Source organism: Opisthorchis viverrini, assembly GCF_000715545.1.
Source record: "Opisthorchis viverrini unplaced genomic scaffold opera_v5_312, whole genome shotgun sequence".
Taxonomy (NCBI): Eukaryota; Metazoa; Platyhelminthes; class Trematoda; order Opisthorchiida; family Opisthorchiidae; genus Opisthorchis; species Opisthorchis viverrini.
This window is the reverse complement of record NW_008751970.1, coordinates 243764-258708: the sequence shown is the minus strand read 5'-3', so window position 1 is coordinate 258708 and position 14945 is coordinate 243764. Positions and strand designations below refer to the sequence as shown.

Sequence of the window (14945 nt, the reverse complement as noted above, 5' to 3'; positions counted from 1 at the left end):
GAAACTGCATCAGACTGATAGGCTCTTGCTGTCGACTCAATCCGTGAGGAAATCCGACAGATTGACAGATTACTCTTGAAAAAATAAGCTCGATGTAGCTTGTTGCCTTGTCAATCGATAAAAGTCGGGAGCGCTGTTCGACGCCTTACAGAACATAAAAACACCGATGTGATTTGACGCAATCAGAAGCGAAGAAGCTGCAATAAGCTCGCACGTAACAAAATATGATTGGCAGTCTTCCCGTGAGAGCGCCTGTTTGTTAGGTCTAACTTGACGGTGAAAGTTGTTTACTTAAAGAACTGTGTAAATTATTGTACCGAAAACGAAGAGTAAAACGGCCGTATTATTCTAACGATACCATGATTATGTGGCTGTAGAACTGACGTGATGAAGAATGATAGCAAAATTCTGACGCGTGATTTGTTTCTTCTGGTTCCACTGTGAGCTGTTCTAAGATGGCACTGATATGTTCAGTCAGTTTCATCACAATATTTGGATGATTTCGAACAAACCAGTTCCATGTGTAAAAAAGAACAAAAAAATCTCGTGAAAACCTGGGGAAACCGGGTAACCTTAGGTAACGTCTGTTCATCTTGTTTATATTTATAAAATTTCCAAACGTGACACAACAGCCCGTAAAACTACGCGAAACAGCAGCACCTCCTAAACATTGTAGAGGGTAGGCTGTTTTATTTTCCTAAGTTTGTGAAGCGGAGTTTTCAACGTTTCAATCTTTTCTAAGCGTTGATCACACCAGTGTTGTGAACTTTCACAAAAGTTTTAGATGCTGTTTGAAAATCTGCATATTCTAACGATGTTCTCCAATGAGGGATAGTTCACTCTCTATCGGTGCGAACGCTTGCGACATGGAAAGAGCAGAAAGTGTGGCAGCCCCATGAAACTCACATCCCATAGTCGGACAATGTTTGGATGACTGTGTAATCGCATTAGGATTTCCACTTCCTCCCGCACATCGCGTTTGACCTTGTCAATCACCTATAAAATGGGAGAGAGAGGGATTTAATAAATGACCTGAATTAAGAGATTGATTGAAAACAACCTTTTTCAAACTGAGTTTGAACCAGCTGGAGGGGAAATGAAAATCACCTGGATGTCTCGTTTGTGATTTCCTTCGACCGAACCTAATTCACACAAGATGTTTTTCGTGTTTCCGCTGGAGTGATATTCAAGGCACCAGGGATATCATTGATGACACGAAGTATAAAAAATGAAAGAAGGGCGAAACCGGGCGTGGGCTGTCCAAGAGTTTTCAGCAACCTTGTGAGTAGTTTCCTTCATGAAAATATGTTGAGATACCTTGAATATTGTATCAACTGAAATATGAGGCGGCCTTTGTGCAGCACATCCAGTTGAAGCACATCATAAACGAAAGATTCACTTGAGTTTCCCGTGTGAACCAAATTGATTTGCAGATGAATGTACTTGTGTTTAGCACTTTGGTTTACCTTTTCCGTCAGGTCACATCAAGCAACACTTCATTTCTGGAGACCAATAGCAGGGCGTTAAATATGTACACAAAAATTAACAAGATACTCAGTAAGAGGAATAGAACATAACTAAAATGGAAGATGCCTGAGCTTGGAAGACAAAAGTGGGCGTCGAAGACGTAGCTACCATCCGAGACAAAATACAAATCAAACAGAAGGAGAACAGTTAAATAGTTCATGTGGCGTCTAACGTGGACTGTAGGCACTGGTTAGTGTGAAATGGAGAGAGCCAATTGAAGTGTACAAAGCGTAAATTCATCGGTCATCACACACGGTTGGATGGAAACATGATCCAACCCTTGGCCCGTAGTTTGCCATTGTCGATATCTCATAAGGCTTGAAAGATCTGCACAGTGAGAGAACGACCACACACCACACAGTTCTTATGGCTCTTTAGAATAAAATCTCCAAACGAGAGTTTAAATTGCCCTGACTTATCAGTATCATCAATTTGGTTACGAATTTTTATTTACTGGTGACTATGAGTTAGTTGCTGATTACCTGCCAACAGACTTGAAAACTAGAATGAAACATTTCAGTTTGTTAATGACGGTAGCAGAATAGTAAGAAGGTTTACCAAAAATTCAAGCAATTGGTTATCACCGTCGAATGCCAGCTGAGGAATACGGTGGATCCAACCACGTCGAAAGAATTCAGGTTTTTTCGAAATTCAGTCAAGTGTGTGTTTACTGTCGCTTATTCCAATTCTCATTTGAGAAGCCTCTTTAGACTCCTTCTGTTTAGCCCTAATAAGCTGCACCATTCAAAGCAGTTATTGTTTGTTTTTGTCCATTTTCACCTAGCCCTGTAGGATATTCACCTGTGTATTAAGACATCTCTTGAATGCACTTGCTTCCAGGTCATCTGGTCAGTTACTGCAATTTTGCCTGAACTCTTGATCCCATCCTCCTCTGGTACACACGTCCATCGTATGTGATCCAAAACCACTCAGTCATTTTTTAAACTTTGGAACGCTTCGACAAAATAGGGTTTACATCGCTGCTGTTTGAACAAGTTACACGAGGAAGCCGCTTACAGACGGGAGGTTGTTTAGGTAACAAAAGAAGATTTTGATCACCATTTTAGGAATTCGATTTAATGATTTAGACGCACATTCACTCGGTTGGCAAGGCGAATTCACTCACATTCAACCATGTGGGCGTCGGTGGTCTGGTCGGTGTTGGAAACGTCGAGATTTATTGTCTGTACGTGCAGACGCACAGTAGACCAAAACACGCAAGGTTGATTGTAGAGTTGATCAGACTGGAAATGGATGTTGACGGAAATTCGAAATGTCCAGACGAGGATGTAAACACACGAGGTTGGATCGAATTTGCCATCCATGTTTAAGTAGGTCTTTATTTCTTTGTCAGATTACGTGATTATATAGCAATGACGGACCTCGTTTTCGTGCAGCTGAGCCGCTTTAGGACTGATCCACATCAATGAAACACTATGAAACCGTTTCTGATGATTTTTATTCAGTTAATTTACACAAACTCCAAGATTTCTCAAGTGGGCCATGGTCCGCTTACAGACGGGAGGTTGTTTAGGTAACAAAAGAAGATTTTGATCACCATTTTAGGAATTCGATTTAATGATTTAGACGCACATTCACTCGGTTGGCAAGGCGAATTCACTCACATTCAACCATGTGGGCGTCGGTGGTCTGGTCGGTGTTGGAAACGTCGAGATTTATTGTCTGTACGTGCAGACGCACAGTAGACCAAAACACGCAAGGTTGATTGTAGAGTTGATCAGACTGGAAATGGATGTTGACGGAAATTCGAAATGTCCAGACGAGGATGTAAACACACGAGGTTGGATCGAATTTGCCATCCATGTTTAAGTAGGTCTTTATTTCTTTGTCAGATTACGTGATTATATAGCAATGACGGACCTCGTTTTCGTGCAGCTGAGCCGCTTTAGGACTGATCTACATCAATGAAACACTATGAAACCGTTTCTGATGATTTTTATTCAGTTAATTTACACAAACTCCAAGATTTACCAAGTGGGCCATGGTGAATATATCAAACATATTCGAACAACCATCAAAGATTTATCAAACACTGATTCAAAGCCCTTTCGATAGATTGATCATTCTGAATTCTCCCCAAATCGACCCCTGTTTTCGCATCAAGTGACTACGATGAATTCATCGAAAATTCGCCCCTAAGCACGATGACGCGAGAAAAGTTTGTTTTCGTTAACAAGAGAAATTAAGACTCTGATATTGCGTACAGAATGAAATGATTTAGATAAGTCCCCAATAAAATGTATATTACCATGTAGTACTGTTGTTCACGTTCCCGTGGTTCAAATACCAAATTTTCGCACCTCTGTGTACACATCTGTTTTGAACACCAGCCTTATGAGTAGTGCATTACAAAAATATATCAGATAAACTCATTCTAACCCCCCACCAAAAATTAATCATGAGGTGTCAGAAAAAACTCCCAAGTCGTTTACGACAACAGTTCTGTCTTGCGAAGAAAGCTATTACCATTTTAAAGAAATGGAATGATTAATTTTCACAGATAAACAATAAACAAATTGTGGAGCGTTAAAACTCCGGATGTGTTTACAAGCTCAAACGAACGAAAAGTGTCTTGTGCTAGAGTCATAGGACTAATTACACCGTATGATCCTGAAATTACACAGATCGGTTTTGAACCAGAATTTAAGTTTGAACCATTGGTACACGTACCATTCATTCACGTTCCTTGATTATGTGACCAAACTGTCAGATTCAGGCGTCATGGGAGCCTACAACTCCTTGTGATTCTGTGATCTGAATCCGTTCACTTGTAACGCAGTTTTACGACACAAAGTTTTTCCGTTTTCCTAATCGATTTCACTCTATTTCATTTGTGCATTGGAGTCTAGAAAGACGATACCGTCAAAAAAACCTCAACCACTTTGTGTTGTCCTTCAGCAAACTATATTTCACACTGAATGTGTTTGTGTGCCCGCAATAAAAATACGAATCCAGTCTTTCGGGTCCCGGGAGAAATGAAACGACTTCGTTGTATGTGTACTTTGGGCCTATGGGTTTACGCCCTAGATTCAAACACATGCCAGCAGCTCTAATCTTTTCCTTTCCGTTGGTCACATGGTGCGTTTCTGCAAGGTGTGTGTCGTCGCTCGAGGAGTCAGTTAATATGTGACCACATGATGTAGTTTACGAGATTGAAGCATGAATGGCATTATATCTTGACTGTGTGCGAGCTAATCACACTGATTGGTCCCTCGTGGCCGAAAAGCGGGGCTTTGGGTTCGAATTTCTTTGCAGTTTTGTGATGTGCGCACTGTGGGGTTTCTTGATGGGACTGAAACTGCTGGGCAGAGCTCCTCGGATTGGCTCCACCTGAAGGACGTATTCTTAGTTGCGACATACCAATGAACCTATCCGAACCTTTAGAAACCAGGACTGCAGGCGCTCGTCGTTCTGTGATTGTCACAAGTGCCATGAATGTTTTGTGACAAAACCCGAGGTATCTATCGGCGGAAAGTTCGTGGAGCATCACGATGGCCTTGGGGCTTACATATATAACAGCATCTGGATTGACACTTCGATGTAATCCATACTAAAATGGATCGTCCTGGTGACGTCACCAAATCCGGTATTATGTATGATGTCGCCTGTGAGACTTATAGGAGTTGGACAGTTCCAAATCACCAACATTAACGAGTATATAAGCCCATCAGACAATGTGTGACAGGTAGCAGTTTCAATTTCTACTCGATTTCTCCTTAAGTAGGCATAATTTTCGGGGAACTAATACTCATTTAAGAACATCTAGCAGTCATTGTGAATCAGTATGTTTTTGTGCGGGGTGTATAATTTGTCCTATGCAGAGTTTTCATAGGGCAACATTTGACACACGGTCGACATTGGGGAGAACTTGTACTTAGAAAATCATAGTACCTGACTTATTTTGCCTCCAGCATGTATAATAAGGGAACAGAAATAAGTAGATTACAATAAAGTGATAAAAACAAAACCACTATGGGGGGAACCGAAAGTTCACGACAAGTGCTCGCATATACACATGAATTCGGTTTTGACGGGAGCCCCAGCTAAAAATATCTGAATCTCCCGTTTTTGGTTGTCGAGGCAGTTTAGGCCTTCCTTTTCGCTTTTTTGGGAGCGCATAGACCATTAGTCAAATGTTAGTGGAATATGCTAATTCCATTCATGAGTGACAACAATTTGGGGTAGCTTAACTCACGATTCAGTGAATCGGTCTGTCACATTTTGGGTCTTTTTTATTAATAAAATCGTATTGATGTGTGAAGTAAGGCCATAAAGTATCTTTGTTGGTGTCTAAGATGGATAGCAGCCTGTGGCTTATTTATTTGCGTTCTATATTGGTGGAATCAAAAGATACAGATGTATAAACGGGGGTCACTGCAGAATTTCATACGCCGGGACCATTAAATTGGTTGTTCCCATGATATATATATATATATTATTAACTAATCAAGTTGAGTAAAACAGTTCGGAATTGTTCTTGTGAACCAGCCGGAAGTTAAGCCTAGTGAAGTAGTAAAACATTCTATGGAGAGCGTCTAACCACTGATGGCTTTCATCATCGACAAAACACGAGTATTTAGCACCGGTGCTTCCGTACCATACAAACTGTTTTAACCAACCCTCGCTATAATTGAAAAGAAAACTAGGATGGATAAACAGTTTTATGGTTATTTTACCATAAAGGAACTTACTTTGACTGAGAAAATTTTTCTGCTAGTACGGTGTATGCATTTGTACACAATGGCGTATGAGCCCCGGCCCAACTCATCAGAGATTGTGTAATCCGTATTGAACTGTTTGGTTTTTACACCTTGAAGACCCGCCAATCGTTGGAAATGCTTGGCTGTTGTGGGCGTCAGGGGAGGTAAGTCGGCTGGAACAAGAGCTGGGTGGGCTCGACCTGTAACGATTTGGGAGGAGATTCGTCAAAGCCATATACAGCCCAAGCAAGACAGAAGAGACAACAACGTTTAGGCTGGAAGTTGTACTCTATCCCTACTAATGATTACTGGACACACGATGGATCTGTTACGTCAGCCCAGCTCAACTTGTGAAGTATGGGGTTAAGATGACAACACTCATCGGAACCAAGCTTCCATTGATCACGGCAGCAATTAATACCTGTATCTAAAGCCACAAGATCTGAAAAGGAAAAGTTTTTTGAGGTCAGTCGGTTAAAGCTCGGCGCCGGGTGAATCACCTTTCAAAAGATTTTTTCAGTTTTGCCGTTGTTTATGAAAATGGGTCAAAATAAAGATTCAGTTTTCATAAAGGAATCTACTCACAAAGCTGTCTAAAACTCTTCGACAGCCCACGACCGGTTTCGTCCTTCTTCGGGCTCATCAGGTAGGCGCAGTCCCCGAGTTTCCGTATCATAAACGAGAGATTCAGTTGAGTCTCTCTTGAAAACCTAACTGGTTTACAAATGAATGTATTTCTCGAAAGGCTCAGTTTATGTGCGGCTTAGTTTGGATGATACATACCAGTCCAAGATAACAGGTAAACGGAAAGGCCGGTCAACAGGATACGGTCAGATTAAGAGTCTACCGCCTGGTGCCCGATAAGAACAACACTTCAAGCGATCTGAACAAAATCAATTTACCAAGTTGGATGGATGTCTTCAATATCAAGTGAACTGATGGAGAGTAATCCATACATTTAAAATGGTCTGCTCTATTAGCTAGCGGCTGCTCCTTATACAATATCTGGTTAGTTAAAAACAAAACATCTCATAAGACTTACACCTTGTATCATTAATCCGTGTTCGCAGACGAGCCAACCGTAATAGGATCGATTAAAACCGAAAAGAAAAGAAAGCGCAGGATAAGATGCGCTTAATTAACGGAATGCTTCTTGATATACATTTCATTCACTGGATACACCTGTGAACGCACAAACTTTGACCAGCAGTGGTTACGGCAAAACTCCCATGCGTAACAGATGAAATGTTAGACGCTAACAAGGGGCAATTAACCCTGGTCATGGATACTATTATTGGTAGTGATACGTATCACTCCAAATTGCCCTGTTACCGTGACTGGAGGACTAATAAGGCGTGGTGAGTAGGACAGACGATGTTTCGGTCATTATTGATTCAGACAAAACTATCAAATTTAATGCAGAACGACGGACCAAGAGTGGAAAATACATGACCTAAGGTTAGGCAAAATTCAGGTCTTCTGCCGACCACCAATCGAGCGAAACCTCACGAAATACAGAAGCGAGAATATATATTTATTTATTCCTTTACTTCTTGGGGCCACAAATGCAGCCCCTAATTGGATTGAGCCACCTCAGTGAATGAAGTAGTGTCCTAATGTTGACAGAGTCTTCCATTAACGACTGTCGTTCCATCAGTATAGCACGCACCGGCTCGGAGACAAGTAAACAAATATGCGCATACATGGCTTCTCAGTAATGCGTTCGGTATTTCTGAACCGTCAAGCTTCCAAGTACTTTCCGACCCTGTAATGAATGACCAATCTACAATTTCAGTTCCTGTTTGCTGAGTGGTCATCGCCAGAAGAACTGCAAATGAAGTCATCCGTCGTTCACGGATGGAACCCCAACCGCAGAGCTTTTTTCCAAAAGCAAGTTATATTAAATAAGCTATGGGAGATCCCAAGAGTGCTACACTTCATCGAGCGTATCTCTCAACACACTAGAATATTCCTGTAATCACCTATTGAAAACTCTGCCACCAGAAAATTATGATGCCATCTGATAAACCAAACTAAGTTACATATGGCTCCAGTGGCTGCAGTAGATACATCTCACTCCATTTAACGAATCTGTGCATCTTCCCCGGAATCACAGCTGTGAAAAAAATTTCTTCTGACTAAGGTTCATTTTTGTGCACAAGTTTATCCCTGACAGTGCCAATTGCCAAGTACCACGATTTGCCGTTCGAAGTTTGCCAGAAACAACCTAATTAGTTGTAAGCGGTTGACGGATTCGTACAGTCACTCAAATTACTCTCGTTTGCAGTACAATTTGACCCCAAGACAACAATATATAGCGTATGCTCTCTTTAAAAAGTTCTGCGTTATTTTTTGGTAGGAATAATTTCTACCGAGTCTATGTGACCAGTGCATTCTAGATTCACTTTCAAAATGATAGCTCGGTGACACATTTCGATGTATTATATCAGGTTCCCATAACCTTCAAAGGTTCTATAATTTCTGACGCCGATAATGGTGTGGCTTGGGAAATTTCGGGTTTTAAGGCCAATCTGTTAGAAAAAACGACAGCAAGAAGATTAATTCCCCCTAAATTAGCAAGATGTAAAATAAGTGTTTTAGAATTATTCGGAAATCTAACCGTGTTGTTCACACCTAAGCACTCTGAGCTTACTTTTTTCTATTGACCGGTTAAAAATTCATACATGGAATAATCGAAAAAGCGTTTGTCATGCGTAAAATGTTATTTCAGTGACAGGAGGAAACATTTTTTACCTCCAAAATGACGAATTTGGGGAAAATAAGACCCTGTGTGGCAGTAGGTTTGAATTCAGTAGGCTTGACTGACCCTAAATGGAATCTCATTGGTGATCAATCGGCTAATGAAATGGACTGGTTCCTATACGGAGTTATATAAAAGCATTCACTTTAGAGCGGTGGTTTTTAGCTGCCCACTGATGCAGGTGTTTCCCTCGTATTATTTCGTGCAGAGGGTACAGATGGTCACCAAAATCGCTGATGTAGTATATTTTGTGTAAGTCAGAGTGATTTGGCGTTTAAATATATATCAATACATAAGAATCAGACGAATTGTCAAAGGCTTAGTTTTAGGGAGTTACAGCACTCAAGACCTCGTCCACTTTTTATGAAATTACCGTATAAAGCTAGGGTTTTTTTGACGCCATCTGACACAAAAACCAGTACTTGGTGGAAAGTCTAGGGCTCACAGTTTGGTGACTGTGGTATCACTGAATTTCCACCCAGAACCTGCCATATTTTTCCTAACTAGCATACAGTCAAGTTCCGACCCTGACGCTGAAGGTGATGCTGAAAAATGATGACACATAAATGCCAGCTAGCTACATTTTGGAGTATATAGGAGGCTCAGGTAGTTCATGGATTGCTGGCAGCACAGGTGCATCTGCCTGATTGCTCAAAGGTACCCACAGTGTATTGCAACCTGAAGCTCCACGTAATCAAAAATTTTCCTCACCTAGGCTGAGAAGATAATGAACAAAAGAAAACATTCCAGGATAAAGGGTGTGTGTGAGTTTATCTCTGATAGGTTGTCGTTCAGGGATCCGGCCACGCGTGACATGAGCTGCACCAAACCTGTCTGGGGTGAACTTAGTCACGCTGTAACGAGAAGGCCGACTGAAAGTGAAGCTCCCTCCATATTGTGACCAGCCAGACAGGTAATCAACAGCGTTGGTACTGATGCGCTTGTGCTAGGTGAATTCTGACAGTTCCGTGCCGTATTCTGGTTGGGTGACAGATTTCCATCTGGGTCCCACTGTCCCTGGCATTCCTCGTCAGTTAAACTATGGTGCCGGAGAGTGCTGGGATGCACCTTGGCGACAGAAATCTCACACCATTTTTGTTCGAGCGTCTTGTTCCCCTGTGAATGTAACCAAAGCCTTCCAGTTTCTCCTGAAAAGATAATTCGCTCATTTCGTTGCAGGACTACCACAGTACGACTTGTGTGTGTTGAATGAGGATGATAAAACCACTATACTGATTATCGCTATCTGGGAACTGCCCGAATATCGCAGCAGAGATGAATCAGATGCCCTCATCAGATGCTCCAAAGGTTTTTGAATTTCAAGTTCAGAGGCTGCTCAACAGCTAGAAAGCCTAGGAAATGTACCGACACCAACACGATACAAAGTGATACATCTTATTCCATTTGACTGCTATCTTACCGCCTGGCTATCTACTTCCATCTGAGGGACGATAATGGACATGCTTCAAGGGGCATTGTCATGGTTAACCACTTCACTCGGCTACAATTCGAAAGAAGTAAAGAATGACGTCAGTGGCTTGTGAATACCAACCAATTCTGCTGCTCATTTCCGCGTTGTTATGCCTAAGCCGACTGGATACTCACAACGTTATTTGCTCGTTTGCCCTCCGATCTAGCTCAGTCGGCTTAACAGAGGCACAGCCGATCCGCATTCTACAGCGCGTTCACTTGCAAAGTTACCACTTGCGTTACGCGTGGATCAACTAATGTTGACCCTCGAATCCTTTTCAGAAGCCAATGGACCACGCACACCGACACATGGACTATAAACGCACGGGTATTTCTATTTTCAACTTCGGTATACCGTACTGAGAAAATTAGAAATTAGACAACAACTGATGTGAAGAGCAAGCCTGATTCGCTACGCGCTCCGCCTAATTCAGGTCGGCATAAAACAAAAAAACTATTTTTGGCATCTATTTCATCATCTCTTTGCTAAAGTTTTCGACAAAAAAAACACGTACCCTGGAGTTTCGATAGATAGCTTGAATAGTAAACAAACATTTCCGAGTCTCTTCTGAGCACCGTACTTCATATCACACTGGAAAACATCCGACTTGTGTGGCATCTACGCACCTGTTGTTTTCGAACCATCACTGGAGACAAGTCGTGTGGGCATACAAGCGTGCAACATAAACATTGTGATCGACGGACTGTCAGTGGTCTGGGAGGTGAACAGACGAGTTTGTGCGCAAAACAACACCAGCTGCTTACCTACAGCTTACGTACAAATTAACTACCAGAAGGAGAATAATTACCAGCGCTAAGGGCGAAATGCTTTCCACTTCGCAAGGAGTACTTCTGAGCAGATAAACGTGTGCGAGTTCAAATAGACTCAGATGTTCTACACTCTCTAGTATGGTAAGTGTTTACCTAGTTGCCACCGAAAAAAAAGTTTTAACACACTAGTCCATATACTGATGTGTGCAATGTTTTTGCCACTTGTCGAATTTTCAAAACTCTTCTAAATATTTACTGCTCTGTTTCAGAAGGTCAGCCAAATTGGTCGGAAGGTAAATAAAAAACTTTCAACATATTGATCTTTTTGAAAAGTTCCGAAAAGTTGTGTTGATTCAATGCGGATTGGGGTAAAAGGATTGAATTTCAACACCGAGTGTGAATTTTGAAACTTTTACGAAAAACCACTGGAGATGAACGGTTCAAACAATTCCGTATTTTCAAACAGTTTTAATTTGGCACTGAATGGCCTGCAGTAGTCGTTTCAGGTACCATTTTCTAGCATGAACTTGCAATTATTTCTCCGGAAGAAGCAGGCTGGTCGAAGTTTGTCGAAGTTAGGTCAGACTTCATATCATGATCAAAGAATATCATTCCACTGGGCATCAGCCGTTAGGTTTTCATATTTAGCCCTGAACATGTCAAGAGAACACGCGCCGGTAGTGGGTCGCAGTGATGCCTCCTCTGGGTTACAGTGGTGCATTAAAAGGATTCGGATCGATCTTTTAGAGACCATTATAAGCTGATAGCTGAAATCCGGACTGATAGCCCAAGATATTTACTTATTTTGTTGAGAATCCTTTACATACTGGCCTATTATATTGTGGGAGGGTTTCCAGCACACGAATTTGGGGAATGAAATAAGCCAGTATTCGGCCTATAACAGCTTAATTGCCGTCTTTCCCTGTTTTCATTAAGCATGCACAAGATCATACTGTGGATAACGAGATTATTCACTCAGGATAGACTTCGAGGCAGCTACCTGGCGATTGTCAGTTGCCTATTTTTTTAAATTTATACATCAATGACCTTGATATCTACTTGTTGTGTTACAGTGGCTCCTCACGAGGAATCATTATTTCTAATATTTAGCATCTGCTTGTCAACATTTTTGTACCATATGCCCTCTGAATCCACTGACAATCCAGTTTGGTTTGAAGGAACAATATAGAAAGATGAATATCCACAGACTAGTTCCATTAGAAGATAGTTGAGATCAGTCAAGGTACAAATCATGAATAGAAACGATAAGGCATCCGTCGTATTTATGAAGGAGGGAAAGTTAAAGGCGAGTTTGAAGTTAGGTTTACCCACAGTGTAAGTGTACGCATGGCTGTGATTGAAATTCTGTACAGAACGCCAGACCGCACTTAAATCGAGTAAGTCCAAAAACAAGAGTCTCAAGATAGACACACGGCACAAGGGCAATTAGACCTCGGCATACAGCAGGTACATCAGTGCGCATATTGCAGTGCAGTGTTCTGTTCTCAGCGGCAAAATGTGGTTAACTTACCGATTTCTGTGGCACTACTGCTGTCGACTTCCGGCACAGCTGGCTCCGGGGAACATCGACCGTTGCGTTCCTTTAGAAGATCAGCTGGCTGCCCAGAATTCACTGTGTTTGAGTCACTTTCCACGAAGAACGATGGTGCAACATAGCTAAATCCACGAAAAAGTGTATGAGCCGATGCGCTAGGCGGAGCTCCCGGAGAATCTAAAGTGTGGTGGGATAAATTTTGCAAATGAATCATAAAAGCGCCACGATCTGAAGCATCGTTCATTGTTTGACTGTTGATGAGGCTATGAATAAGTCTCATGTCAGATGTGTCTCAGGTTTTCTGGGAATCGGACATTTAGTGGCGAAAACTGCATAGTGAATAGGACAAAAAAACTAAATTTTTCTCAGCCTGGAATGAAGGAAAGCTGTCACTGCGGTGTGATAAAAATCACGCATTAGAAATGTTACATCAAACATTCAGGCAAGACTTTCGTTCTGTTTGTGCTACCAGCGCAAACTTTCAAGGACCATTCAGGCAAGACTTTCGTTCTGTTTGTGGTACCAGCGCAAACTATTCAAGGACCGCATTATGAAAAAAAAACTGTGGTTTGGTGACAGGCTACCAAAAATTAAGACCCCGTCAACAAGCGGAAGAATCATATGCCTATAAATGGGTGTGTACTCTGGGCTACATTGTGATCTACTAAGACAACACTAGACACAATCAAGGCACTGGGCACCATTTTCTATGGTCATTGAAAGACGAGGAATAGCGGTAGAGGATAGTTGTACTGCGGTAAGACACATACGTGAGTCATAACAACCCTAGGTAGTTCCCAAGCTACACTTACATCCGGGCCCGTCCGACACAGTGAAAACATTTCCTCTGTCTGCCTCATTGACCGGCACGAAACGAAATAATCTTGACTACAAATTAAACTGATATTCGTGAAGGACTCAACAGAATGCCACCTGAAGCTCTTCTGTATAACGATCTCTATTTACGGAAAATCTGGTGTTCAAGTAGAAAGATAGATCATCTGGTTGTTCTGGGGCTACATCTGCTAGGTAAGAGTGAGAAGGCCAAAATCATCAGTGGAGAGCGAGTTGAGTTTTCATGTAAGGAAAAAGTAGACAATGTCCTGTGCAAATTAAACTGGAAGTTGTGAATCACCTTAAGGTTAATGAAACGCCACTAGCGTTCCGTATGCGAATTTCTCCTCTATTGGCATGTATTGTCAGGCCTGCGGATTTCTGCTGCACTACACAACCGTATAACAATGTATTAATTAGCCCGTATCAAGCAGAAAAGAAGGTCGACCTTACACAGACTAAGTAAAGTGCAATCGCAATGTGTTTCTCAATCGAACCGCGACGAATCGCCCAAACATGCCTTTTTTATTTCAACGGAATTTGGGCTGTGAAGGAGTCAGTTAATTCGTTCGTTCGGATTCGCCTCCCATGGTTGGTCAAGTGCCATTGAGCTAGCCAGCTCGAATGTATTCGAGGAGGTAAGTCACTGAATGACAGTGTACAATGCTCACAAAGGTGCAAAATATGACTGCAGTCAAAACGTGCCGATACGTGTGGCTGTGTTTAGTTAATGGCGGGCAAGGTTGTGAATGCTGAAGGTAAATGTGAAGTGCCGCAAACAAATCTAGTTTGTAACCGTCATCCGTGACGGTAGGATTAGTGGAGTTCCATTTGACCGGTAGGGTGTATCGAAATGGGCGCACATAAAGAAACAGAACCAAAAGAAATCACGAGAATAACGTGCGGTGGCAATTTCATTCAATTTTTTACGTCAAGCTTAAAGCGAACTCCTCTAGTCATAAGTTTATTACTGCGTTGTGGTCCGCAGAATTATCCACTGTAGTTTGGTTGCCTGAAACATACAATGAATTTCTGGACCCGGGAGGAAACAAGCCTCAGCTTGAATTACCGACTACACTTTAGGCAAACTTTGGTACGATTTCCTTCCCTGAAAGAGAAACTCCATGTGACTGGGTTTTCACCATCATCATAGGTAGAAAAAGACCGGTATGTAAGCTGGTAAATAGCTAACATGCAACGATTGCACTTATGTTGGTGCAATATATATATATATATATATATATATATCATCACAGTATCTCACACAAAGACATTAAATATCTTCTTCAAGCGGATGTCTTACGTA

The 14945-nt window shown here is 41.7% G+C and overlaps 1 protein-coding gene across 1 annotated transcript in view; it reads right to left on the bottom strand.

Annotated features, from left to right (window-relative positions):
• Positions 1-14945, bottom strand: part of T265_09868 (hypothetical protein) — a gene marked incomplete at both ends in the record, with an annotated part of 94249 nt that overhangs the window by 36967 nt on the left and 42337 nt on the right. The window contains 3 exons of the mRNA XM_009176073.1: positions 907-996; positions 6240-6448; positions 12782-12982. Of these exons, the coding sequence (XP_009174337.1) occupies positions 907-996; positions 6240-6448; positions 12782-12982 (500 nt within the window). The remainder of the gene's footprint in view (positions 1-906; positions 997-6239; positions 6449-12781; positions 12983-14945) is intronic.